The 27,243-nt window shown below is 36.8% G+C and overlaps 3 protein-coding genes across 3 annotated transcripts; 2 read left to right on the top strand and 1 right to left on the bottom strand.

Annotated features, from left to right (window-relative positions):
- Positions 1-2,188: 2,188 nt before the first annotated feature.
- gabarapl2 (GABA(A) receptor-associated protein like 2) lies at positions 2,189-9,683 on the bottom strand. Its single transcript, XM_016496075.1, has 4 exons — positions 9,461-9,683; positions 8,347-8,402; positions 5,412-5,584; positions 2,189-2,649 (listed from the first exon to the last, which is right to left on the bottom strand). Exons 1-4 carry the CDS (start codon positions 9,492-9,494, stop codon positions 2,559-2,561), a joined length of 354 nt encoding a protein of 117 aa, XP_016351561.1. The 5' UTR covers positions 9,495-9,683; the 3' UTR covers positions 2,189-2,558.
- A 45-nt stretch (positions 9,684-9,728) lies between these two features.
- Positions 9,729-14,330, top strand: LOC107695953 (transmembrane protein 231-like). Its single transcript, XM_016496074.1, has 7 exons — positions 9,729-10,261; positions 10,343-10,509; positions 10,624-10,752; positions 10,905-11,048; positions 11,317-11,398; positions 11,795-11,900; positions 13,533-14,330. Exons 1-7 carry the CDS (start codon positions 10,123-10,125, stop codon positions 13,693-13,695), a joined length of 930 nt encoding a protein of 309 aa, XP_016351560.1. The 5' UTR covers positions 9,729-10,122; the 3' UTR covers positions 13,696-14,330.
- An 829-nt stretch (positions 14,331-15,159) lies between these two features.
- Positions 15,160-23,954, top strand: chst6 (carbohydrate sulfotransferase 6). The gene is made up of 2 exons (XM_016496037.1): positions 15,160-15,212; positions 22,097-23,954. The coding sequence occupies exon 2, from the start codon at positions 22,116-22,118 to the stop codon at positions 23,307-23,309; it is 1,194 nt and encodes a 397-aa protein (XP_016351523.1). The 5' UTR covers positions 15,160-15,212; positions 22,097-22,115; the 3' UTR covers positions 23,310-23,954.
- The last annotated feature ends 3,289 nt before the right edge of the window (positions 23,955-27,243 follow it).

Genomic DNA, 27,243 nt, shown 5'->3' with positions numbered 1-27,243 from the left:
ACGAACCTGCGCTCAAAAACGCGTGCTTACGCCTCTCTTCCAGATGTGACATTTATAAATCGCAAATGATCTTGAAATTGTGCGCAGCTGACTGGTGTCAGATCTCCGCCTTGTAAACGCCCCCTAATTAATATCATTACCATATAAAAGAGCACACGCCAATATCCGAATTTCTATGCTTGAGGATGACGAGCACAAAGAGAAAAAAAACTACTGAGTCTGAAATTGAGGTCCTGTTGGCGGAGGTAGAGGTTCGTGCGGGACGCTTTTTATTTAATGTGTAATTATTCTGTGGACAAACAATGTGAGTGTGGTTATATTTTTTCAATTGACTACTATCAAAATCACTACTTCTAGAAACAACAGAAATAATAATAATAGTAATTATAAAACAATTAGGTTTCCAAAAGTAAGAATAAACTACGAATTCAAGCAAAATTTTCAGTCATCTTATAAAAAAGTAAGCCAACCTACTTTTAAAATCACTTGCTATGACAACTAATAAAAAGTTTAGTATCACGAAATTCTTGCAAAACTTTAAAAAACATTATTGAAAGAAAAATTGGACATTTCACATCATAATAAAATACATTATTACACTATTATGGTCTTGGTCTCCGGTCTGAAAAAAACCTGCATGTGATTTGGCATTTCTTTATATTTACACAGTTTACTAATGCTGCTCAAATTCTAGAAACAACAGAAATAATAATAATTATAATAGTAATTATAAAACAATTAGGTTTCCAAAAGTAAGAATAAACTCCGAATTCAAGTAAAATTTTCAGTCATCTTATAAAAGTGAGCCATTTTAAAATCACTTGCTATGACAACTAATAAAAAGTTTAGTATCACGAAATTCTTGCAAAACTTTAGAAAACATGATTGAAAGAAAAATTGGATGTTTCATATCATAATCAAATTAATTATTACACGATCATGGTCTCCGGTCAGAAAAAAACCTGCGTGTGATTTGTCATTTCTTTATATTTACACAGTTTACTAATGCTGCTCAAATGTGCCTTTAATGTACTGACACAAAAATATATAGTGTATTTTATACAAATATAACTGCTGTAAATGACAAAAACAAAGTTTAAGGCTGATGTCTATTCATTTTCACAGAAGCAAAGCAGCAGATGTTATAAATAAAAACAGTTAACAATGTTATTGAATAGAATATATTAAAACTGTTATTGCACGACAGGCCTATTCTTATAGGCTACACAGACAAAACAGTCGAGATGCGTTTATGCATTTTTTTTCTATTTTACGCATTAGTAGTAAAACAAGACTTCGCAAGTTCTCTTGTAAAATAAAATAATACAAAAAACAACATGGAATAAACTGTGTACAGAAAGCGAGTAAAGAACTCTCAACATTACGCTACTAAAAAGGTCAGTTTAATCTCGTAAAAACTTCCACGTCAAAGACCGTTTTTATAAATATGAACGTTGCTGTGGATTTTAGCGTACGCACACTCTAAGATCAAATCTGTTCATATGCACATTTTATAAATGAGGCCCCAGAACTGTAAAAGCAACTAAAATATAAGATTTTGACAACTGACTTACTCTGGTTGCCATGTTAGCAGGCACACTATGTTCTTTTCCATGCAACAAAATCATATATTGACCAGGGGCTATAAACCAAAAATGGCCATATGACTATTGTGCTACATTCCAAGTCATACAGTAGGTTTGTGTGAGAAACATCTGCACTGAAATTTAAGTCGTTATTGACTGAAGATTTTCCACTGCCATAGCTCTCAAATCTCACTGACATCATTGATGCTAAACACCACTGGTCTTCAAATGTCTCCTCACCAACCAAGTTTGAATGTGCTGCGACAGAGGGGAAGACTTTCAGTGAAAAGCTATTGTAGAACACTCTCATAGTGTGTTTAGACTGAAAGCCCCTGGTCATTATTTGCATTTGTGATATGATAAAGAGTAACAGGTGAGTTTTCAGTATCAGGTGAACTTTGCCTTAAAGCTTACACTGGGATGCAAACCTTTAGTGTATATGTTCTGGTCCATGAGGTTTGTGTTTATATTATTAAAAGAATTATGTTTTTCCAAACCTGTATGACTGATGTCAAGAAGACATTTTTTTAAATGTTTTTTTTTTTTTTTTTTATATTCCTTGAAATAGTGGGTATATCTTAATAAATCATATTGACGATTTATTTTTTGGTGTTGGTTTTTATTGGTTAGGTCGTCCAGCTACCTTACCTTTCAGTTATCTTAAATATATAATTTACAGGGGAAAAATACAGATAAATTAAAACATTAAAAGTTACTATATATTCTCAGTGTTGACATTATTAAGTATCTGTAATAATACTGAAACACCATTCACCAAAAGAAGAAAAATCACTAATGGAGTCGATCTAATGTTTAAGAGCACAATATGACAGGTGACAATAGAGGTACAAACACATCTGCTATGTGATTAATTCACAGATGAGTCGATCCTGTTCCCAACCGCAGAACAATCGAGCGAGTCCAAAAGAAACGGGAGTGATGTGTTGCACAGCCTGGGATGATGCAGGGATCCTAATATCCAAACGTGTTTTCTCCACTGTAGGCCACGTACAAAAAGCCGTCCTCATCTTTTTCTTTTTCGTAGAGCTGCCCCATAGTCAGACTGAAACAAGAATGGAGATCGTTAGTGTTTTGACATTTATAGAAATATATACTGATTTTTGCACAGTTATTTTATGAAAACTGCTTTGAAAATTAAACAAAGAAAAATAGTTTTTGACACTACTGAACCACATGAAGTAATAGTCAAGGAAAATCTCAATTTGTGAGAAAATGGCAAAAGTAGTCATCAATGAATACCTCTGAACAGATTAATTAATAATAATAATTTTAAAAAAAAACTGTTATTTTGCAATGTTCTCAAGCATCAGTAAACTAGAGAATATCAGGTGAGTTTATCTGAGATGGCAGTTGGAGGAGGTAAATAGAGATTATTTCGAAATGTAAAAGGAGGATGTTGGTTGTGACCTGCGGCATCACAGGAAAACATTTCAGCTGGCCTCCTTCGCTTTCACACGAAATCTGATGCCATATCTTCAGTTACTGGATACAATCACAGCCCTATACAGTTTCAACAGCATGAATGGTGCATGTTCAGGATGCAATTAAAGTAAATCTACATTGTGAACATGTTTGCTGTATAAGGAAATGCTAGACTCCTGCAGATGTTTCAGTAAACTGAATTCCTATAGCTGGCATGTCATTGTCCTCTTTATTTCCTGGAATATTTGCATGTGGGTGGTTTGGCGTGTTAAAAGGTACTGTTCTTTTTCTATTGGTGCATACAAAAAGTGTTCAGGGTTTGCTCCATGTAAACAGTGCTTTACACACAGATACAGGATGTCACCGCTGTTACAGTATGAAAGTAAACAGGGTACTGGCTTTACTGCTTTTGTCTTAGTAACTTTGCAGGGATGACATATTTTTGTAGGCCAAAATAGATTCCATCAAAACTCATCTACTCACTAGCCAGCTTTCACAGCCTTGTTTGTTTTATTCGAACAAAAGATTAACTCAAGCATTCAGGGAATGTTTTTAGACTGATAGAGTTGTGGGAAGTTTATTGAGGGTGATGTTGAAATCACGAGACTGTGGTGTAGTTTATTTATAACCTACGCTTTTTACTTCTAGCAATTAGGAGTGACATGTTCATTTGAGAAGATTCATAAACGCTTTGCTGGTCACAGAGCTTATTTTCTGCAATAATTCATATATTATTATCATTATTATTATTATTATTAATAATTCAATAATTCAGCCAATGGAAAATCCTATTGGGATTATGTTGAGAGAGCCAGAGTGATGCTAATTTCCGGATTGACCTACAAAAATACGTCATCAGTAGTAGCACTCTATTCTATCTCATTTCTCTCGTATCATTTCAGTCGTATTTTTGAAACGGTGTTTTAAAGTTTATCACCTGACTCTGTGTGCCTCCATTGTAAATGCATTACTGTCACCACAAATTTTGTTAAATACTATTGTTTTTATAGGCAATGTACAGTGGGAAAAAATATTTATTTGATCCCCTGCTGATTTTGTAAGTTTGCCCACTTACAAAGAAATGAAGGGTCTGTAATTTTTATGGTAGGTTTAATTTAACGGATAGAGACAGAATACCAACCACAAAAAATCCAGAAAAAACACATTACATAAAAAGGTTAGAGACTAATTTGCATTTCAGTGAGTGAAATAAGTATTTGATCCCCTAACAACCAGCAAGAATTCTGGCTCCCACAGATTGGTTATGTGCCCATGTGGAACACAGATTAGTCCTGTCACTTTAAGAAGTTACTCCTAATGTCAGCTCGTTAGGTGTATAAGACACCTGTCCACACAATCTGTATCTTCCATTCCAACCTCTCCCACCACCATGGGCAAGACCAAAGAGCTGTCAAAGCATGTCAGAGACAAGATTGTAGATCAGCACAAGGCTGGAATGGGCTACAAGACTGTGGGTGCGATTATTCGGAAATGGAAGAAATACAAGATAACCATCAATAGGCCTCGGTCTGGAGCTCCGTGCAAGATCTTGCCTCATGGGGTAAGGATGATCATGAGAAAAGTGAGGGATCAGGCCCGAACTACACGGGAGGAGCTTTTCGTGGCCTAATGGTTAGAGAGTCAGACTCATAACCCAAAGGTTGTGGGTTCGAGTCTCGTGCCGGCAGGGATTGTAGGTGGGGGAAGTGAATGTGGGTAAATGCAGAGCACTAATTCTGAGTATGGGTCACCATACTTGGCCACATGTCACGTCACTTTCGTCACTTTCGTTAATGATCTTAAGGCAGTTGGGACCACAGTCTCCAAGCAAACCATTGGCAACACACTACACCGCAATGGACTGAAATCCTTCAGCACTCGCAAGGTCCCACTGCTCAAGAAGGTACATGTACAGGCCCATTTAAAGTTTGCCAAAGAACATCTAAATGATTCAGAGAAGGCTTGGGAGAAAGTGCTGTGGTCAGATGAGACCAAAATTGAGCTCTTTGGCATTAACTCGACTCGCTGTGTTTGGAGGGAGAGAAATGCTGACTATGACCCCAAGAACACCATCCCTACAGTCAAGCACGGAGGTGGAAACATTATGCTTTGGGGCTGTTTTTCTGCTAAGGGTACAGGACGACTTCATCTTTATTTCACTCACTGAAATGCGAATCAATTTCTAACCTTTATATAATTTTGTTTTTTCTGGATTTTTTGGTTGGTATTCTGTCTCTATCCATTAAAATAAACCTACCATAAAAATTACAGACTCTTCATTTCTTTGTAAGTGGGCAAACTTACAAAATCAGTAGGGGATCAAATAAATATTTCCCCATTGTACTTAGTAGAGTCTTTTTAATAAATAAAGCAGCATTTTACCTGGACTGAGGGACAGTTTTGTCCACAAAAAGGAATATGGCTTTTTCAGAAGGCAGCTGGATCCGCTTTCTGATGATCCACATGAACTGAGCCACTGTAATGTCAGATGGGACCAGATACTTTCGCTTGTCAATGTCCACAATCTGTGAACCAGATACTTTCTCTACAATAACCTGATAAACACAAGAGAGAGCAAACAAAGGCAATCATGTGTTACAAAGTATGTCTGGTTTGTCTGTTACACACACAGAATCAGCAAAGAGTGGTTTGTTCACACCAGGGGCGGTTCTAGTATTTCATCCTCAGGGGGGCTGAGCCCTCAGAGACACCATTAGACACAAAGATACAAATTATCTAAACGTAACAGTGCTTGTGAAAACCATTACTCTATGAAGTAAATATACACAAAGCTACAGAAGTGACTTAGTTAAGACAAGAGCAGTAAGTGATTCTCCATTTTTCTTTTGTCGTTTGATTAACATTATTTTGTGTGTATTTACTCAGGAAGACGTGAAATAGAACTTGTTATTTGCGTGCTGTTTTTTCGTGTGCATGCTTCACGTGTGTGCGTGCACAGAAACGATCCATCCTAGCGCGCGATTGAGATCTCTTTCGCACTGTCTTGTGCTTGAATGGCTTAAATCACTTTAATTTTTAAACTGACAAGACATAAAATATGTGAGAATGATAAACGTTCTTGAGGAAACAGCACTGGCCCAAACGTTCAGGTAGCTGATTATAGTTTTAGGAGGGCTGAGACGACAGATATGGGGCTCTCTAGCAGGGGCGTGTCTACGTGGTGGCCAGGGGTGGCACCAGCCCCCCCTGAAATTTGGCTGGCCACCCCAGGTGCTCCCCCTACCAGATGTCTTGCCCCTCTTTTGAGCTAGTCCATGAGACCGTAAGGTGTCCCATTTGTCATTTTAGTGGACTCAGAGGAAGACCGCGAAGGTTTAGGGTGCGATTTGGGACAGGGCCTCTCTTGAATCCAACAAGGAAGTGACTTAAACTGCAATTCATCGACTGGCCGCTAAAGACAGGCTCCAAATGGAAGTCAGGGAATTTTTTTTTCTAACTCATCCATTTAAATTATATTAAGCCTTAAAGTCCTGCATAATTAAGGGCGTGGCCACTTGAGTGACAGGTGGATTGCCGCTGCTGACACTACTAGCCACTTGTGTGCTGGCTGTTAGCCGTCACGTCACCTCATGCTAATTCCAGCCTCTGAACTTGGCATCCCTGCCGTGTTTATGCTTTTTTCAGGATTATTTCATACAAATATCAAATAATATGGCTTGCTGTGCGGTTAATTGTACTAACACTGTCCAAGAAGTCTGGGCTCCATTTTTTCCAGTGAGCGAAATTCTAATATAATTTTATTTATTAATTTAACTTATTTGAAATAATTTATTTATTATTCAGAATTTTATTTAAAACTTTACTACACTCGACAGAATGTGATTAGCTGTAGGCTGAAACCATAGACTGTATAAAACAGTAGCATATAGCATTAGCTCCTTAGCCTGAGTTAACTTGATCACCTCAGCTCCACCCACGTCCCACCTCTTTGCCCATTTTTGATTATCTGGGAGTGACGTGATGGTGACGGCTGGCTCCACTCACTTTGGGCTTCAAAAATGCTCTTCAGAAATCTACGGCTGACACGACGTCCATTGTTTTATACAGTCTATGGTTCACACCAAGAGTGAAACAAATATCTGTCGGCATAAATCAAAAGCAAATTCACTCCAGCACAATAGATGGTGCAAGTGACAACGCACTTTCAGATGGCCTGTCTAGTTCAACACTCATTTTAGCAATAAATATAAAAAATGAAATACAGACAAGACTTTAAAGTCACGTGTGTATTTTGTATGGCAGAAATTTATCAAAGTTGACAGCAAAAACATTCAGTATTAAAACAACACTCAAACTTTACCATTTTTCTATGAATTTTGATTTACTTAGAGAAAAACTATTTTTTTTGTCAGATAAGTAAAGAGTGCCATGCCTTAATAACATATACTTTTCTACAGTCATTACTAAATGAACCCAATGTTTACACATCTTTTGTTTCTTATCCTAAAAAGGATTTGCGTTAACTACCATTTTATGCAAATAACTAATTGATTGCAGGTTATGTTTGTAGTTCAAAGGCTCATAAACTGCAAACACTGATGTTTTAGGCTTGTGCTCAAAATGTGTGGAAAGGAAAAAATGACAACAGCTGATTCAAGATCCTTTGGTGCTTACTGCTGGTTGGCAAATAGCTTTCAGTGCATTATCACCATGAAATGCTCTGATATCTAATTCGAATTTTATGTTTTAATTGCAGGATCAAGAAAAAAACATGACACACTGTCCAAAAAAAAAAAAAAAAAAAAAAAAAAAAAACTTATTTGCGCCGAACATTCACATTTGGTGTGAAAGGGCATTTAGACCCGCTGTTGTCTATGTCTGATATGGTAATTATTAGTCAAATAACAATGGGTCAACTACAAATAAAGATGCCTAATAATCTGGATTCTACATAGTGGTCCTTTGTGTGATATAATTTTGTTTAATGGTTTTCCTTTATTGTCCTGGTAATTTGTTTATTTTATCTGATAACTGGCATGTGTTCATTAGCATATTGGTTTTATGGGGATATCAAGAATCATCAAATTTCACTGGTATTGGTATCGACTACTGAAGCTGTGATTATTGTGACAAACCTGTTCCTTCCAGATGGAAAAAAGGATTTCTGGTATGCTCTGATCCATAGATCAGATTACAAGGTAGGCACAACTTAGATTTTCCCCAAATGTGCAAATAAGTCTTTGATTACAGACTTTTGATTACGGGCTTTGTTACTATGACTCATCATCATACATTATAAAAGAGAGGAAACTATGCCCCATGTTAAAACTGTCAAACTTTCCATATACATACTCACAGGAACTCTGTCTGGGTACTTGTTGCGGATTTTGGCCGACTCCACACATCTGTGCTCTAAATGATGCATGCAAAAAGACAAGACATCGATCAGTCTACATGCAAGCTCAACATGCAATGCTCTTCACATCATTAATATTCATTAGAGCAGGGGTCACCAAACTCAGTCCTGGAGGGCCGGTGTCCTGCAGAGTTTAGCTCCAACCCTAATCAAACACACCTGAACCAGCTAACCAACAGTGTTGCCAACTGCTTTCAATTGAAAGTAGCTAAAACTGGTAGCTAAATGTCACTAGATGACATCACAATGGCAAATTCACTGATCTATATAAAGATGAACGTAGATCAGTGGGCAAGATGAGAACTTAGATAAGGTTTGTCCAAGCAGTTGCTATATTTGTCCCTAAACTTTTGAAAAAAGTCTCAAAAGGGGCGGGGAAGTCGCTACATCTAGCTACAAAGTAGCTAAATTGGCAACACTGCTAACCAAGCTCTTACTAGGTTTACTAGAAACTCCCAGGCAGGTGTGTTGAGGCAAGTTGGAGCTAAACCCTGCAGGACAGAGTTTGGTGACCCCTGCATTAGAGAGTGTTGTAAACAGCACGAATGAATTCTCATTGGTCATACTCATCCGCATTTTTTTTAATGATTATAGATAGATATTATAATACTATACACGCACACAGGGTAACTAACCCCAAAACAAACCAAGGAATATTTAAATACACATACATTAGACATGTGAATATCTCAAAATCACATCATATTTTAAAATTAATACATTTGTAGAGTTGATAAACATGCTAAACATGACGTGCTAAAATGAAAGAAAAACAAAGCACATTGTTATCAAACGCTGACAAACAACAACACCAGAGACAGACTCTCCTACGGTGTGATCTCGGTTTATTATCGTTATTAATGTCGTTATGATGAGCTAACAACAGGCCCGACATAAGCAAATAAATAAAGTGGGTCTTCTTAGATCGTAAACGGAGTTAGATTAAATTAGTAGATTGACGTAACGTAATCATCAGTTTGACAAACAGATCAATAATTACACGCATCTGACACAGGCCGTTGTTGATAAAAACATGACATTTGCGATGAATTACCCAGAGAATGGTCCTCTTTAAACATCCATTTCATTTTTGCAGAGGTATTGCTCGAGGAGCGATCTGCTAATGAAAATATGTGATGATTTGAAGTCAATTAAACGTTGAAACTAAAAACGTCAACAATGTAACAGCAGCAGACATTCGTCTTCAGACTAGCCGTAATAACGTCACCGCGTACGTCCTCTCCGTCAGGGCGAGGTTACGTCACGGCAGGGCCGTACCATTCGGTCAATTCCGGGGTTTTTATACGCGAGTTCGTATATTTTACAGCAACTACACTTATTCGATTGCCGAAACCAAGTGATCAAACTAATCGTTTTTGTTTATAAACATACTTTAGATCAATTCATATCTAATAATTCCTATGTACATACTTCGCACAAGGCCAAGTTTGGCGTTGTTGCTATGGTGAACAGATGACGCTGCGCCACCGGAACACTCAGTGCGCGTGTTGTTGGTTTGCTGGACTAACGTTAATTAATCTGTAGACTACAAGTTTTGACTACTACGTCCCCCCCCCCCAAAAGTGCAATATTATTTAACTGAAACAGCTTTTGTTTGATCGTTAATGTATTTGACAATGCACGCAATGCTCACATAATACACGTGTTTAATGGTATTGTGGATTGTTAAATGGGATTTCGCTTTTATTAGCAACAATGGCTTTTTATGACGTTTACTCCCATCCCGCTTTAATAAGATACAGAACACGCGTCTGCACGAGAGCAACACTGTTTGTCTGTGTGCTTTTATGCCTCACGTATATTACACCTCTTCTGGTGGTTTACAGAAGTCAAGGTAAGCTGCATTTTATTCCAAGCAAATTATTTCCAAATTCCAAACATGCGATGACATGAAGCGACTCTGCTTTACGAACAGGCTTCTGGCTGAAGAGCAGCAAATATGAAGAGCAACCGGTCATTCAGTTCCAGTATGACATGATCGTGATCGGAGCAACAGACACAGCAGGGAGTTATATAGCATGGAGCACGTTTCCCAACTTTAATCGATTGATTGGAGATAATTTACGCATCCCATCTGTCTCTGTGAGTACGACACTGTGGAAATAAAAACTTTTTGTATGATTAATTTTTTTGCAATATTGCAATAGTGAACATATTAAAGCTATTGAAAGCTGCACTGGTTTGTTCACTATTCAGGTCCAGGAGGAGGACAGAGACCAGGATGGGAAATCTGACTTTCTCGTGCTCCAGATCAACATCCCGCTCAAGCCAGAAGAACAGATGTTCGGCATCCAGCTCCTCCTTACCTTCTCATACCAGCTGTTTGTGTGTATTCAGTGCATTCCTATATGCCACAAATCAAATGCCTCACTCCTATTCATTCAGTATTAATATCTTTCTTGCTCTCTCTCTGTCTATTCCTCTGTATATGACTTATCCAGCTCTCTGTTTGTGTGTCTAACTGTCCACCTGTCTAGCGTATGTCTACGGTTGTGATGCAGACGCTTGCCTTTGTGCAGCATTCCTCGCCTGTCCCAGGATCTCAGCTGTTCATCTGTGGAGACCTGAAGCTAAACCAGCGAACTCCTCTTCCACACCGAGGTTTACATAGTACCTACAATGTGAGTAAATCTAAACAAGCCCCAGTAGAACCAAGTTTATCAATGTTGTATGACCTACATAAAGATTAATGTGATGATTGCTGGAAACCAGTTTGACTTGCAGTGCTGAAGTGTTGTCAAAAGCATGTCAACAGGAAGATAATAGATATGAAATTCAGCATTGGAAATTATTTGGAACGTATTTGATGTATGTGTAAATTGTGTGTTTGTCAGTAATTTCCAGAAATCACAAATTCATTTTAATTGGCTTTTTTTATTCCATTGCTAGGTATCACTGATCGATGGATCCAGTCTGTTTGCGAGTACATATGACCTGCCCAACATCATTAGACTCTACCAGCAGAGAAACTGTAAGACAAAGCCAAACAAATGGGTTTTATCTTTATTGTTATGAATATGTCCAGAACCTCTCTAGTCTTCCTTATTTGCGCCACATTGGTTTCAGAAAAAGCACTGATTTGTATTCACTCTAGGCTGTATTTTTCAGTAGCATCCTCTGATATTTACTCTAGAACGTTCTGAGATTTTTCCTGAGTTCATCACCTACTGCTATATTTTCTGTTTCTTTCAGGTATTGAATATTGAAACCTTATTTGTCAATTCTCTGTCAAATGTCAATCCACCAATGATAAGCATTTATTATGTGGTTCTCAGGAATGTAGGCTTCATGTACTGCTATAGGCTGCTTTTGTTTTAGCTGAAGTGCCACCTTCATTCCCAGCAGTTTCTCTGTCTCTCACACACAGTGACTACTTATCTCTCCGGCGTGATTCCCGTGTGGACGGTGGGCAGAGCTGCAAATTCTCCATTCCAGATCAGCGCCCAGATCAACTATACAGTAGAGATTATTACATTCAATGGAAAGCTTATTTATTCAACTTTCAGATGATGTATAAATCTCAATTTCGAAAAATTCATCCTTATGACTGGTTTTGTGGTCCAGGCTCACATACAGTATATGTATTAAATATTCAGTGAGAGACAGTTTTTGTAAATGTCATAGTTCACCCAAAAATGAAAATCTCCATGCTTGCTTTCTTCTGTGGAACACAAAAGAAGCTATTTTTAAGAGCTCTGGGGTCCAAACAACATGGTTCCACTAAAGAAAGAAAGTCATACACTGCTGTTCAAATGTTTGGGATCAGTAAGATTTTGAATGTTTTTAAAGAAGTCTCTTCTGCTTATCAAGGCTGCATTTATTTGATCAAAAATACATAAAAAACACCAATATTGTGAAATATTATTACAATTTAAAATAACAATTTTCCATTTTAATATACTTTAAAATATAATTTATTGCTGTGATCAAAGCTGAATTTTCTGCATCATTACTTCAGTCTTCAGTGTCACATGATCCTTCAGAAATCATTCTAATATACTGATTTATTATCAATGTTGAAAACAGGTTATGCTGCTAAGTATTTTTTTGGAACCTTGATACTTTTTCCAGGATTCTTTGATGAATAAAAAGTTTATACAAAATATAAATCTTTTCTAACAATATACGCAAGTCTTTACTGTCACTTTTTATCAATTTAACACATCCTTGCTAAATAAAATTATTAATTTCTTTCAAAAAAGAAAGAAAAAAAATGTACTGACCCCAAACGTTTGAACGGTAGTGTATATTGTTACAAAATATTTATATTTTAAATAAATGCTTTTACTTTTTAACTTTTTATTAATCAAAGAATCCTGAATAAAGTATCACAGGACCCCCCCTCCAAAAAAAAATACTAAGCAGCTCAACTTTTTTCTACATTGCTAAAAAATCAGTATATTAGAATGATTTCTGAAGGATCGTATGACACTGAAGACTGAGTAATGATGCTGAAAATTCAGCTTTGATCACAGCAATAAATTATATATTAAAGTATTTTAAAATAGAAAACCGTAAATTGTAATAATATTTCACAATATTAGTGTTTTTTCTGTATTTTTGATCAAATAAATGCAGCCTTGGTGAGCAGAAGAGACTTCTTGTTTTGGAGCAACATAAGGGTGAGTACATGATGACAGAATTAAAATTTTTGGGGAAACTATCCCTTTGCTGTAAAAGATACTCTATTTGAGGGTATATAGTGCATGTTCTTATTGTTTCATGCATGGTTACTAACATCAACCATCTGGTCTACAACAAAATCCTGATTCCAATAAAAAAAATAAAAGATGCACTATGCTCAGAGGCACATCTGGTGAGACATTGTCGCGGCATGTTGCGGCAGTGACTGATTTAAAACACCAAGCTCATAAGGGAAAAAAGTAAATCTGAAGTTTCTTTCAGATAACATGATTTTGATTAAAAAAAAAAAAGCATTGACCGGAAATTGTTGCTTTATGCTTTTTAATTTGTGGCTAGAGCCCAAACTCTCATGACACATGAAGTGACTTTGAGTCACTTCCTGACTTCTGTGCATTCCTAGACTCTCCACTCATGTTTTATTTGATCAATTCAAGTTTAATTTCCTTTACTGGTTTCTCTACCTATCGGCCGGGCTTCTGGGAAATGATCAAGTTTGCCTGGATTCAGTATGTCAGCGTCCTGCTTATCTTTCTTTGGGTTTTCCAGCACATTCAAACATTCGTCTTTCAAAACCAGGTTTTACCAACCACCGCAGTAGCGCCGTTTAAACAGCACAGCTCCTGACATTTTTGTGTGTTTGTACTTTTTATTGTACAATTATGAGGACCTTCATTTGTTATTGAGGACTTGTGTTTGCTAATGTTTGTCTATATACATAGCTCTCTTTGTTCAGTTCAAGTGCATTCATAAGGAATTCCCACCAGGATGCTTGTGGAATCGCTGCTTTTTCTGGTCTTAAAGTACTTCATGTTCCACTACATACTGCACAAAATATTCTTTGTTGTGTGGAAAGTCTGATAAAAGAAATATTTCAAGTCAAACCTCAAACAAAGCGTGTTTTATAAGCGAGTTAAACTAACTGATAAACTCAGGTTGAATAAAATGGCCTCAGAGAACTCGTGCCATTTGATTTTTTTTTAATCCACAAATACCATGACAAATCCTCGAGGTATACGTTCAGAAGGACATTTTTCTTAATTACTGATTCCTCACGAGTAACAGTTAAATGCATAATGCTCATCAACACACAGTTGCATTATTATGCTTGATGTTTAATTAGTGCTGTCAGCCACACAGGCAGAAATGTTTCATAATATTAGCATGGTGTTTTGGTACATGCTTTGAATTTGGATATGTAATGTTGCCATTTGACAGCCTATGTTACAATAAATAATGTGATAAACATCATCTGGAAGATTATTGTCAGTAAAAATAATACAGATGGATTAACTGTCAAGAAAATGCTTTTAAACCAGGGCTGTCCAAACTCGGTCCTGGAGGGCCGGCGTCCTACAGAGTTTAGCTCCAACCCTAATTAAACACACCTGAACCAGCTAATCAAGCTCTTAACTAGGCATAGAAACTTCCAGTCAGGTGTGTTGAGGCAAGTTGGAGCTAAACTCTGCAGGACACCGGCCCTCCAGGACCGAGTTTGGACAGCCCTGTTTTAAACTAACGTTGACTCAAACCAAACAAAAGCGCATCATATGTTTGCTTATGTTTATCTTGTCTCAGCTCCACAGATACACATTCAGTATTCTCTGTGTTCTTCTGCTCCACCAATGAGATCAAGCACAGGAAGTTTGGCACAATGGACAGGATTTGGATACAGATGCAATGTTTTCCTGTTTCATTCATTCTTGTGACAGAATGTGCCACATGTAGCTCTTTCTGAATATGTGAATTTATATTTATATCTTACATAGATTTAGTTGGTGTATATTCACTTTTTAGGAAATTTCAGATATAGCTAGGTTAGTTAGATAACAATGTGTGTCTTGTGTAGTATACACAATTGTAGTTTTTCTAAGTACACATAGTTGCATCACACCTATACGCGTTTTAAATTAGTTTTGTATTATTGATAACACAATGGAATAGGAGACAAAGCGTCCACTCTGAGAAGTTCATCTCATTTTAGTGTTCTTGAGAGAGCATCTTACAGAAGGCTACTCACTGTGGAGCTCCGCCCACCTGCTGTCAATCACCCTTAAAGACCACGTCTCAAAGCTTTTTTCACATCCAGAGTTTACAGCCAGAAACGTTTTGTCCCTGAATGCAAACGCACTGCTGAGCAGGAGGTAAGGCACGCTTTAATAATATGCAGCCTCTCCTACAGACATACAGTATTACATGAAAATATGTATTTTCGTCAAAGTATTTGTGGAGGGATTCTTTAAAAGGATCTGTTTGTGACGGGAGTGTTACTTTTCTAGAAGTTTTTAAAGAGGATGGTTGTGAACATGGAGCAGTCAAGTTTGGGAGTCACGTGTGTCAAATATAACACGTTTATATTCTCTGACGATGTTAACCGCATCTAAACGTAGCAAGAATATTATTTAAGTAATTATATTGTAGAAACACTTGATGGCTCAAAAGATGAATCGCTACAAAGGGTTTGTTGGTTTGCTTGTGACTAATGTCTCAAAGTAAATGTCTCCCCGTTCCCTCTCTCATCGTATTACTCATCTATCACACTACATTTCCCACCTGTTTCTCTCGGTCAGGTGTACAACGCTCTTAACGCGACAGTTCACCAAGTAATGAAAATCCTGTCGTCACAAAGTCCCTCATGATGGTTCTCCAAACCGGTATGATATACTAATTTTTGTAAAAAAAAAATAAAATAAAAAATTTTTTTTCGGTAGTTCGGAAGTTTTCGGTAACCATACAAAAGCTTTATGTGGGAAACAACCTAATTTTAATGTCGCAGATGAGGTTGTGTCTTATAATGCGCACAAGCGCAAATGGAGACAGTAGCGGTATTAACATTACTGCATCTGACGCGCGGAAGCCATTGGCACATGCCACTATGTATGGATGAGCGGATCGATCCTGAAGCATCGATACTTTCGATACTGATGTTTCTTGCTTTGTCTTGGAAAGTTTTTCATTCATAAATGTAGATGGTTTAAATCTAAACCCAACTTTAACCAGTGGATGAATGAGGTTAAAATTGTGCAAATCTTTAGAATTGGTTAAAAACAAGAAAGCTCTCAAATTGATTTCGTTTTTGGGACATGTATAAACTAATGTAAAAAGCCCCTGTTGGTTTGTTTTATTTGTTCTATTTATTTATTTTATTTTATTTTCTTCTTTATTATTGGTTTATTGTGATCTTGTTTGTCACTGGTTATGCTCAACCTGAGGCTGTTCACGTGTTGTTCGATTATGTTATGTGTTTATGTACCTTGTTTGTTTGTTGTAAATGGAAGCATAATAAAAAAAAAAAATGTCGATACTGTTGTTGTATCGAAAGGATCGATCCTCACATAATTTTAATAATTTTATTTATTTAGCAAGAAATCTGGTGCATAAAAAAAAAAGCTTTTAAGTGGAAAAATAGACTGTTAGCGAATAATTGTGTAGGATTGAACTATGTAACATACGCAAATGCTGAAAGACCGAACCAATCAATCACAGACAGCGCTCGCTGCTGACGCTTCGCTCACAGACAGTGCTTGTTCAAATTGGGCTGCTTTTCCCAAAAGCATCAGAAGCACGGACGTGCACAGACATTTTAAGGGGCAGGGGCTCAGGTGGAAAAAAGGGCACTTCTCATGTTCATATTCAAAAAAAATTCTAAACAAAACGTTAAATATAATAGGGGTGTGCAATATTGACAAAATATATCTCAATATTTTCTGAGATTTTATCTATAATGATAATTAGACGGTATGTTGAGTGTTATTGTGCTGATGATATCTTAAGGACTACCGTGGACAGCGGACTCCTAAAGTTTGTGATATTCTGCATATTCTGTGTGGTGATCAGTTCACAGCAGTGATAGAAATTAATATTTTTCAATAAGTTTAAATTGATTTTGACCTTTTATGGGCATTTTTACCTTTTATAAAGCCCTTTTTTCTAAAAGTGTGCATCATCTTGTCAGTCAAATTCTTAAATTGAATCAGTCAATTAGAATAATAAGTCATTTGGGCTGTTACCAAGCAAATTAAATCAGTATTGACAAAATTAACCTTTGCAATTCAGAGGAAACACAGAAGCTGCATCTGAAGTGGCGTTTAGATGCTTTAACACACTGTTTAATGCTGGACAGGAATGCATTTAAACTGCAGTTACAAATGCATTAATACTGTTTTGATATTTTAAACATAAAACATTGAATACTGATCTTTAAAATTATTATTTTTTTTAAATGAAAAGATACTTTAAATGTGAAATAAAAACCGCCAGCAGGTGGCAGCAAGTCACTGATAATAAGTGAGTCATCGCAATTAAACCGAATCATTTAAACTGTTAATTCATTCAGGAACATGTTGCTCAGAGATGCAAATTAGAATGATATTTGTTGGCGAAATAGCGCAAAAACAGTCAATATTGTGTCTAAAACGTAAGTGTCTTAATATTGAATTCTTGTTTATTGAACTGCTTTATAAAATCAATATCACATTTGTAATCATGCTGCTTTTTGGTGGAAAAAGGTCAGTCTTCGGCGTGATACTGATTAACTATATGAAATTATATAAATATACATTTCTGCCCCCATATCTTGAATTTTGTGATCATTCTACATGCATTTTAATAAACTGAATCATGCAGTGAAAGAACGTGCACTGGTCTAACCTAAGACTTCCTATTGCCTTAATTAGCTAACTTACATGGTAGCTCTTATGAGTCATGGATGTTAGCAAGACAAATTAACTATATTTGCCTTTTGTCTTTTTGATAATTAGCTGTAAATTCGAGGCACAGGTAGCTTAATCTTTTGTTCATCACCACTCACCTCCACACACCAAGACAAACACAACTGGAAAAGGAGGGAAGGCTTCGCTTCTGCGGCTCTCTGTCTGTCTGTGATGTGCATGTGCCGTTCAGTGTGTGTGCTACAATGCTACGCGGAGGGGTGAAAGGCATCAGAACTCGACAGAGTCTCAACATTTGCCGACCCGACCTGATAGTTAGATTTTTTTTTTTGTTTGTTTGAGAAAGCTGTGCGCAAACAGAAATGCATATGTACTGCATATATATATATATATGTATGTGTATATATGTGTATATATATATATGTATATATGTAAAAACAAAACAAAAAAACTCCCCAGAAAAAAGGGCACTTTCTCTCGAGGAAGAAAAAGGGCAGGTGCTCAAGGCACCTTTGATGTCTATGTGTGCACGTGCCTGATCAGAAGCATAAGTAGATCTTAAGAAACCATTCCCACCACTGGTGTCTGCGATCAGCTTAGGCTCACGATGCATTTGGGAAACAAACCCCAGATCAATGCTTTTCAGATGACAGAAAAACAATCGGGAGATATTTCACAATAAAATTGCACAGCTGCTCAAAATGTTGATGTCAATAAGATTTTTTTTTAAAGGAAATTAATAGTTTTATTCAGCAAGGATGCATTAAATTGATATTTAAAAAAAAAATGCTGTTGTTTTGAACTTTGTTCATCAAATTCTGAGAAATGTATCACTGTTTCCACACAAATATGAAGCAGCACAACTGTTTTCAACATTGATAATTTCTTGAGCAGCAAATCAGCATATTAGAATGATTTAATGTGACACTGAAATTAAGTTTTGATCACAGATGCACTATGCTCAGAGGCACATCTGGTGAGACAGTATGTTGCGGCAGTGACTGATTTAAAACACCAAGCTCATAACTAATTGTAATTTTGCAATGTAAATGCATTCATGCTACATTTCAGCTTCATTAACCTGTGTAAATGTAAAGGCCACTTCAGCTGCTTCTGTTTATTCTGCAGTGGAAAGATCGGTTTTGTTAATACTGATTTCATTTGATTGGTAACAGTCCTGTAGTGTCTTATTATATTAAGTGAAATTATTAATAAAATGTAAGAATTTGATATTAAAGATGACGCATGCATATAATATGGTTAGTAAAAAATATCCTTTAAATAGGCAAAAAATGACCTGGAAATCAATTTAAATAAATTTTAGTATGAAGTAACTTTAGTCATATAAAATGTAATTTCCCAACATCAAAATTGTGGCCAATGAAAATGCTGAGTGTCTAGTAATTTTGTAAAACCACTAGCCACAGTGGCTTGTGAGCAGAAAAGTTAATGTCAAGCCCTGCATACAGTGAATATTTGTATTATTGCATTTAAAAATGCGGTGTTTAACTGGAGTAAGGTGGTGGGGGTGCTTGACATGTGTCAAACACTAGAGAGGGTGCATGCTGCAGAAAGTTTGGGAACCACTGCCGCAACATACAGTGACATTCTGCGACAATGTCATTGTTTGAGGAAGAAACCAAAATTTAAATTATTGACAAACTGGTTTCTCTGTGCCTCACTCAATGCCAGAGCCATTATATTGTCTCTGATTACTTAGACAATAGCCTGCAAGTCACATGGACCTCTGCTGTAATTTCTGCTAGACGTTACGCTATTGTTTCACGGAAGAAATTACAGGTTTGGAATGTGAGTGGATAAATGGCAATTTGAGTTTTTGGTGAACTGTCGCTTTAAAAATGTTTGAAAGCAACATGTTTTGAGAGTGCTCAGGAACATTAACGTGTTGAGTGAACGCACATTGAGTTGTTTTCAGAGTGAAGTTTTCCATTGGTACTGTGTGCATTGCCTTTCTATTTTCGTTTGCATTTCATTTAATATCTGTGCGTGTAGTGTCTGATCATATGCTGTAGGCCTATTGATTTGATGTGGATAAAGCGATTTCAGTGAACTGGTGAAGCATATCTTTAGCTCTACAGGAAAGAGTTTTCTGTGTGTGTAGAGGAGTGTTTATGAAAGCTTTTGTTTTCCTTTGGTTTATTGGATTTCCTTAAAGTTGTGCCAGCTTTAATTCTTTGATTGGAAGTGATCAGAGCTGTTTTAATTTTGTCCATCTCGCAGATTGACTCATTAGACAACATACTGGTCACCGACTGTAGCTCATTGGAGTCTACCTGTGTTTAATAGCTGAATATCTGATGGAAAATCTTTCCGCTGTGGTAGTTGTTAGGTTTGTGATAGAGAAGCGTGAATGAGGTTTACTTTAGTGGACTGTTTTTATCTCTTAGATTTGATTCATGAGGGTCATGTTATTGATATAGCTTTATTTAAATATAAAAGTGGTCGTAACTTAACTTAATTTACTTCCCAAAGCCAATTTTTCGCTCTTGGCGAGTTCCCTTTTTTTTTTTTTTTTTTTGGTCCTGGTTTAACTTTTTACTTTAATCAAGTATTTCCAGAAGTACTAAATGTGATTTCACTTGATATTCAGACTCATTTTAGAGTATTTTAGTTGTTCTTTGGCGTTTAATAGCAATGCCCCAATGTGTTGACCAGTCATTAAAGTAGAAAACTAAAATGGCAAAGTACAGTTGTATCATTTAAAAAAACAAAAAAAAAACAAATCATATTTAATAATGATAGTTTAATCTAAAGTTTATACTTTTTACCAAGTAAAAGGCCTTTTAGTATTATTGTAAAAATGTCCACATGAAGGTTGTGGTACACATGCCTTTTTGCTGTGAAATCTTTACTAATTTTTAGAAAGTAAATGTAAGAAAAGTGTTTGTTACCAAAAAAAAGAACCTTTTAAATTAAAACTAGAGCTTTGATCATAAATCTGCACCAAATTGCATACTTCTGCTCAGTTTGAGCCTGAATACATTTTAAGTGTTTTTCTCTCGAGTATAAGCTTCATGTTCTTCAATATCATACTATAAGCAGGGTTGGGCAAAGATACATCAAATTGTATTGTAAAATTAAATAACAAATACCTTAATTTTAAGTGTATCAAAATAAACTACAACGTAAAGCAGCCACACCAAGTATCAAAATAAACTACTGTATTTTTGTATTTTAAAAATACAAAAAAATACTTTTACAAGGGAGCAAGACATTTCTTTGTAAACCTTCCATCAATTGGCCTGTTTGATCTATTCCTCACCATTACACTGACTCAGTTGATTAAGCAACCAATGTTTGATAGCAACAGCTTTTCTCTGCCCGAGTCATGCAATAAATCTGACATGCAACCAGTTAATAGATCAAATATTCACATATCCCTGTGATCTCCCAGATGAAGGTTAGTTTTAAAGTAACCAACAGTTTAATGTTTAACAGTTCGCGAATGACTCTATTATATCCTCCTAATATAGTTACTTGGTGTTTGGTAATGAAGGGCCTACTTTGCATCAGAAACACTGACTCAATGACAAACAAGTCATTCATAATGGCACCTGTATTCATAGCAACTAGTTTCTAACTAATTAATCATTTCAATGTTAATCATAAATATAATAATATATTATATGCCAGGCAGTCATTCATGCAATGGTATGCAAAATCATGATCCTACTAAACAGCTACTTCAATTAGGCTACAATATTCAGCAATCAAATATGTATTTATCAATCACTGGACACCTATTTGGAAGTTGAAAACAAACATTTTAGCATTACAACAATTACGGTTGAACCCCTGATGTCACATGGATTATTTTACCGATCTCCTTGCTATGTTTCTGGACGTTGATCGTGTAAGGACCCTTGCTGTCTATGCAGTTTCAGACGGCTCTCAGATTCCATCAAAAATATCTTAATTTGTGTTCTGAAGATGAACGGAGGTCTTACGGGTTTAGAACGACACGAGGGTGAGTACTTAATGACAGAATTTTCATTTTTGGGTGAACTAACCCTTTAAAATACAAAATAGTATTTTGTATTTCAAATACATATTTTAAATACATGTATCTTAAATACTGCCCATCCCTGACTGTAAGAGCCACAAAACCCTGATGAATCAAATATGATACTCAACAATAAATCAATCAATCACATATGCATACTTTTAACCTAAATGTTCAAAAAACCTTGCATTTCTCTGCCTATTATTTCCTATGTCAAGCTTTACAGGGTTAAAGCCATTGTAAGTAATCCTTTAAAACTAGAATATTATTTTGTCACATAAAAACGCCAGTAAATGAACCAGCCATTAAAGTATGAATGTGCTTGCTTTTGCAGGTGAATACAGTTTGACAGTATGCTGCGGTGGAGAGTGTCGAAGCCCACTGTGCGGAGTCTTTTGCTAATTCAGGCTGTTGCAGTGGTGCTTCTGTACGGATGGTACAGCCGTCCACAGTCTCAAAACACCTCTTTGTCCGAGGGCAAGGTGCATGTGCTGCTGCTGTCATCTTGGAGGTCTGGCTCATCATTCCTGGGACAGGTGTTTAACCAGCATCCGGAGGTCTTTTACCTGATGGAGCCAGGCTGGCACGTGTGGATGTCTATAAAGAAAGCCGGCGCACGTAGCTTGCGAATGGCGGTGCGCGATATGATTCGCAGCGTCTTTCAGTGCGACATGTCGGTGATGGACGCTTACATCCCCCAGCCATGCAACGTCTCCAGTCTCTTCATGTGGAGCCACAGCCACGCGCTCTGCTCTCCACCCGCTTGTTTTCTCACAGCTCGCAACGAGATTAGCAAAGAGCAAGAATGCAAGCAGCGCTGCGACTCGCAGGGTTTGAAGCTTGCGGAGGCAGCGTGTCGGACTTACAGCCATGTGGTGTTAAAAGAGGTGCGCTTCTTCGAGTTGGAGTCGCTGTACCCGCTACTGCAGGACCCCACTCTGGATCTGCGCATCATCCATCTAGTTCGTGACCCACGAGCGGTGCTTCGTTCCCGAGAGAAGTCGGCCTACGCCCTGGTGCAAGATAGCGCCATAGTGCTCGAACAGGCAAGCCTTCCGGAACAGGATAAGCCGTACAAGGTCTTGCAGGAGATTTGCCGCAGTCATGTGCGCATTTATGAGACGGCCATGTTAAAGCCGCCCGATTTCCTACGGGGACGCTACAAAATGATACGTTACGAGGATCTAGCACGTAACACTCTGGCCGAGATCGAAGCCATGTATGAGTTTGTGGGGCTGGAGATGACCGAAACTTTGCAGGAGTGGATCTACCGCATCACCCATGGGAAGGGCAAGGGAACGAAGAACGATGCCTTCAAGATCACCTCGCGAAATGCAGAGGACGTCTCCTTGGCTTGGCGAACCACCTTACCGTTTGAAAAAGTCCAGCGCATCCAGGATGTTTGCAAAGGAGCCATGACCCTGCTTGGATATAAAGCAGTGGATAGTGAGAAAGAGCAAAAACTGCTGTATTTAGACCTGCTGACGCCACATGAACGCAATCAGTTCAGCTGGCGACCATCTAAAAGCACTTCCGCTAAAGTATAGAGACGCTCTAGTGATCAAAAGCATAAAGACCAAAGAATGGTGTGGCGTTTGTCCATCGGTTTTGTTCTTCACGTCATACAAAAGTATGGACTGTCCAACACAGTGTCCTAGTGACCAGCAGAGAATGGGACGTTCCTCTGTCAAACAGGACACTAGAGCAATGAAGCGCTGTCCTCTTCTTAACACAACACTGGATGCTGTTTTTGAAGAAATCGTGGTCCAATAATTAACTTCAAGATGTATTTATTGACAAAGAAACTATTATGGTGTTTTTTTGTTTTTGTTTACAGAAAGAATTTTCATTTCAATTTGACGTTGTAGATGCAGGTTGAATCAGAACTATAACGGGGCTGTGTGTTTCTTGTATAAGTGTCACATAAAAATGCCATTCAGCTATCTACAGATTTACACCGACTTTGAATGCATAAAGCTGAATATCAACATCATTGTGAATAAAGTAGTTCCTGCTCCTGGAGACCCACTGTCTCGCAGAGTTTAGCTACACCTAATCAAACACACCTGAAGCAGCTCATCAAGCTCTTCAGGATCGCTTGAAAAACTCCACTTTTAGACAGGCACTCGCGAACTTCCCTAAGCACTTCCCCTCGGGGGAATCCCCGCTGCCATTTTGAAGTGCGTTCCACTTCGTGAAGTGGACGAGGGAAGTTTATATGGACAGACCCTCGACCCCTCGATTTTGACCGAGGGAGCGAGTCTGCTTCATATGCACACTTCAGGCCGCTCCATAGACCACAATGCAACACGATTGTGACATCATCGCAGATCGCGTTTAATTTATCCCCACCTCAAACAACTATAATATATAATTTTTTTTTTTTGTTACATTTATAACAGCCCAAACATACCTATATACATACAGAATGCTGCACCAAACAAATTCATACGGGAAAAATGTAAACAATAAACCAATTCCAAAGCTGATTCTAAGTGATCAAGGGCGTAGGACGTTCCAGTTCAGCACATTCCAAGGGTTCCGCCAGAAGTTTTTTTTATTTTATTTTTTTATTACAAAACTTGTAGAAACACAGAAACAGGGAAGTGAGACATGAATATATTCCAACAAAAAGCAATTATAAAAATAAAAACAGAAAACAAATATTCTGTATTTGCATGTCAAATTGATTATTATCGATACATAAAAGTGCAAAAATAAACTTACATTCTTTTAGAAAAGTTGTCATAATACATCAGAAGTTTGGCACTCTTTTTGTTATTAGTAAGTCTAAGAGATGAAACGAGTCAAATTCAACAAGAAAAATGGGGAAAGACAAAGGAGATTTAAGCCATTTTTGCTTATGAATGAAGAATTTTGCATTCAATATAAGAAAATTAACAACATATTCAACAGATAATAGCTTTGGATTTTCATAATAAAAGATAACATCTTTGAGGACGAAGGTATGGGACACATTTGTAAGGTTAGAAACATAGGTGCTTAAGTCAACCCATAATTTGTTGGTAACACCACAATCAAAAAACAAATGGGCAGCTGTTTCCTCAACAAAACCACAAAACGAGCAAGATGGTTCCGCCAGAAGTGGGCACTCATGCAACGTAATCAATGACGTACATCCGAGTAAACGAGACGGAGGGATGTTTGCAAGTGAAGGGCATAAAAAAACGGACTGGAACGCAGCCTGGGTATGCTGAAGCAGGTTGGAGAGTGGGGCCCCAGGAGCAGCCCTAATATTTGATTGTATGTTTAGATTGATGTTAGTGTTTTGCTATTTTAAGAGTTGTATTAGCTGTAGACTACTTGTTGTCCATTGATTTAGACTTTACTCAGACTTGGACCAAGAAAAAAAAATAGTTACAGCTCTTAGAAATGTGAATGTATGTGCCATTTTTTTAAAAGTCGCACATCAGTTGAATCCTTGCTACAAGTTGTCATGAAGCACTTTGCTTAAAGGGGTCATATGATGCGATTTCACCTCGCTTTTCAGACCGATGACCTTTGTAAAAATCGAGCGTTTCAGAAAGGCGGGGCATGGAGGAGAAACAATAATGTACAGTATGTGGAAAATAAATGTTTTTTTAACCTTAAACCGCATAAACACATTTCATTACACAAAATACACAAAATAATGTTCTTTTTAGCAGCATCATATGACCCCTTTTAACCATAAATTGAACAAATGAAAAAAGACACGCAACCAGCAATGGATAAATATGGGTGAAAGAGGCAAAAAATAATGCAAAAATTTAAAGAAAATAAAAGGATCCAATTGAAAATAATAGAATCGCCAACAATTATACAACGAATGAAAATAATAAAATTATTGTATAATCGCGACTACAGTTGTCATTTTAACCAAAATTAAATAATTAACAGGATTCAAGTTGTGCTCTATGGGTGTGTGTATATTAGAAAAATCCTGGGCAAATTACTAGCAAAAAATCTTCGATTTCCAAGTGCACAATCATGTTCAATGAATTGAGTATGAAAATTATGGGAATGTTCTAATACTGACTTTTTAATGAAGACATTTAGGTGAACAGCCTACAGTTGGGTTAGCTATATTACTTTGTTAAAAGATTGTTTATTCTTTTAATATTTATTGCACATAAGGGCCAAAAGTGTTGTTGCTATCATTTTATAGACCAAGAGAGGCCTTTGCATTACAGGGGGACATACTTGAGTTACTTAATTATACTTCCATGTAAAACAAGTGAGAAAATAAACCAGTGCCACAAGACAAAATACACGCCTATTCATGAGACTGTATTATAGAGTTTCACTTAGAATGTGAATTAATCTTGTTTTGAGGATATTTAGATATTGTACTGGAAAACAAAGCAAAGATCCTCATTTTAAAAACACCAGTTTGTCTATCTCTACCAAACTGTTTGAGCAAGAGTGTGCTCCTGCAAGTTCAATGTTAGCCAAGGTAGTTGTAAGAGTATAAACTTAGGTAGGTTAATGTTCTGATTGTTTACATATGAAGAAATAGTTAATTATTATCTCATCCGTATGTTTATCTGCTCTTAAATGAGTAAATATTTAAATACTTGAGTAATTTTGAAATGAGATGATTGGAGGAATTACGTTTGATGGTTTGGGCTCTTCAAATTCTTTTATATTTATCTAACTAAAAGTGCTTTTTAAAAGATTACATGCTCAACAAAGCTTTGAAAAGTGAAAATGTATATATTAATTAGAGAGTGATATTTTGTTGCTATAGACCTTTTTTTTTATTATGCCTATTATTCTACTTGTTCCGTAGAATTTCTCTGTATACACTGACATTTGGAACCTAATGTGATCAAATGTAAACTATTTGTAGGAGTATTAGTATTTTTTAATTGAGGTCTTGCCCTTTTTATGAGGTAATGTATGATTTCAATGGGATCAGGTATTTTATGTTATTTTATTGATGTTGAATCACATTAAGTTATATTCAACATGACAAGGAGTATCTTAAATCAGTTGAAGTGTACTGTAAATGAAGATAAGGATCCCAAGAGATAAAGCGATCCAAAGCTCAAAAGTCTCTTCAAACCACTTTACACATAGAATGCAAATGTGTTGTGATTTATATCCACCTTATTTTTCAATGCGGAAGTAAAACTTGAATAAGGTGGATAGAGAATATATTTTGTTACCTGTTGTGATCAGGAGGGACATCTGATAATATATCCAGCACAATCTGTTGTGTTATTAAACTATATAGGGAGAGAGACATTTTAAGAATAAAATCATGGTACACATTTAGAATGTTGGTATTTATGCTTGTCTTCAGTAAGTTGTCTCTAGGTTTATAATTAATGTTGATCTTCTGGGTGTTTGCGCGTTCAGTGTAAAAACATGATGCCTCATCCACTGGTTTGTCTAAATCTTTTTGTCTGATCAGTGTGGAGTAAGAAAAAAATGTTTTTGTTTCTTCCCCACTTTATGTACCTTACAAACTTTCTT

The sequence above is a fragment of the Sinocyclocheilus anshuiensis genome, unplaced genomic scaffold (genome assembly GCF_001515605.1).
Source record: "Sinocyclocheilus anshuiensis isolate Anshui unplaced genomic scaffold, SAMN03320099.WGS_v1.1 scaffold626, whole genome shotgun sequence".
NCBI classification, from domain to species: Eukaryota; Metazoa; Chordata; class Actinopteri; order Cypriniformes; family Cyprinidae; genus Sinocyclocheilus; species Sinocyclocheilus anshuiensis.
This window is presented reverse-complemented; position numbering and strand designations above follow the sequence as displayed.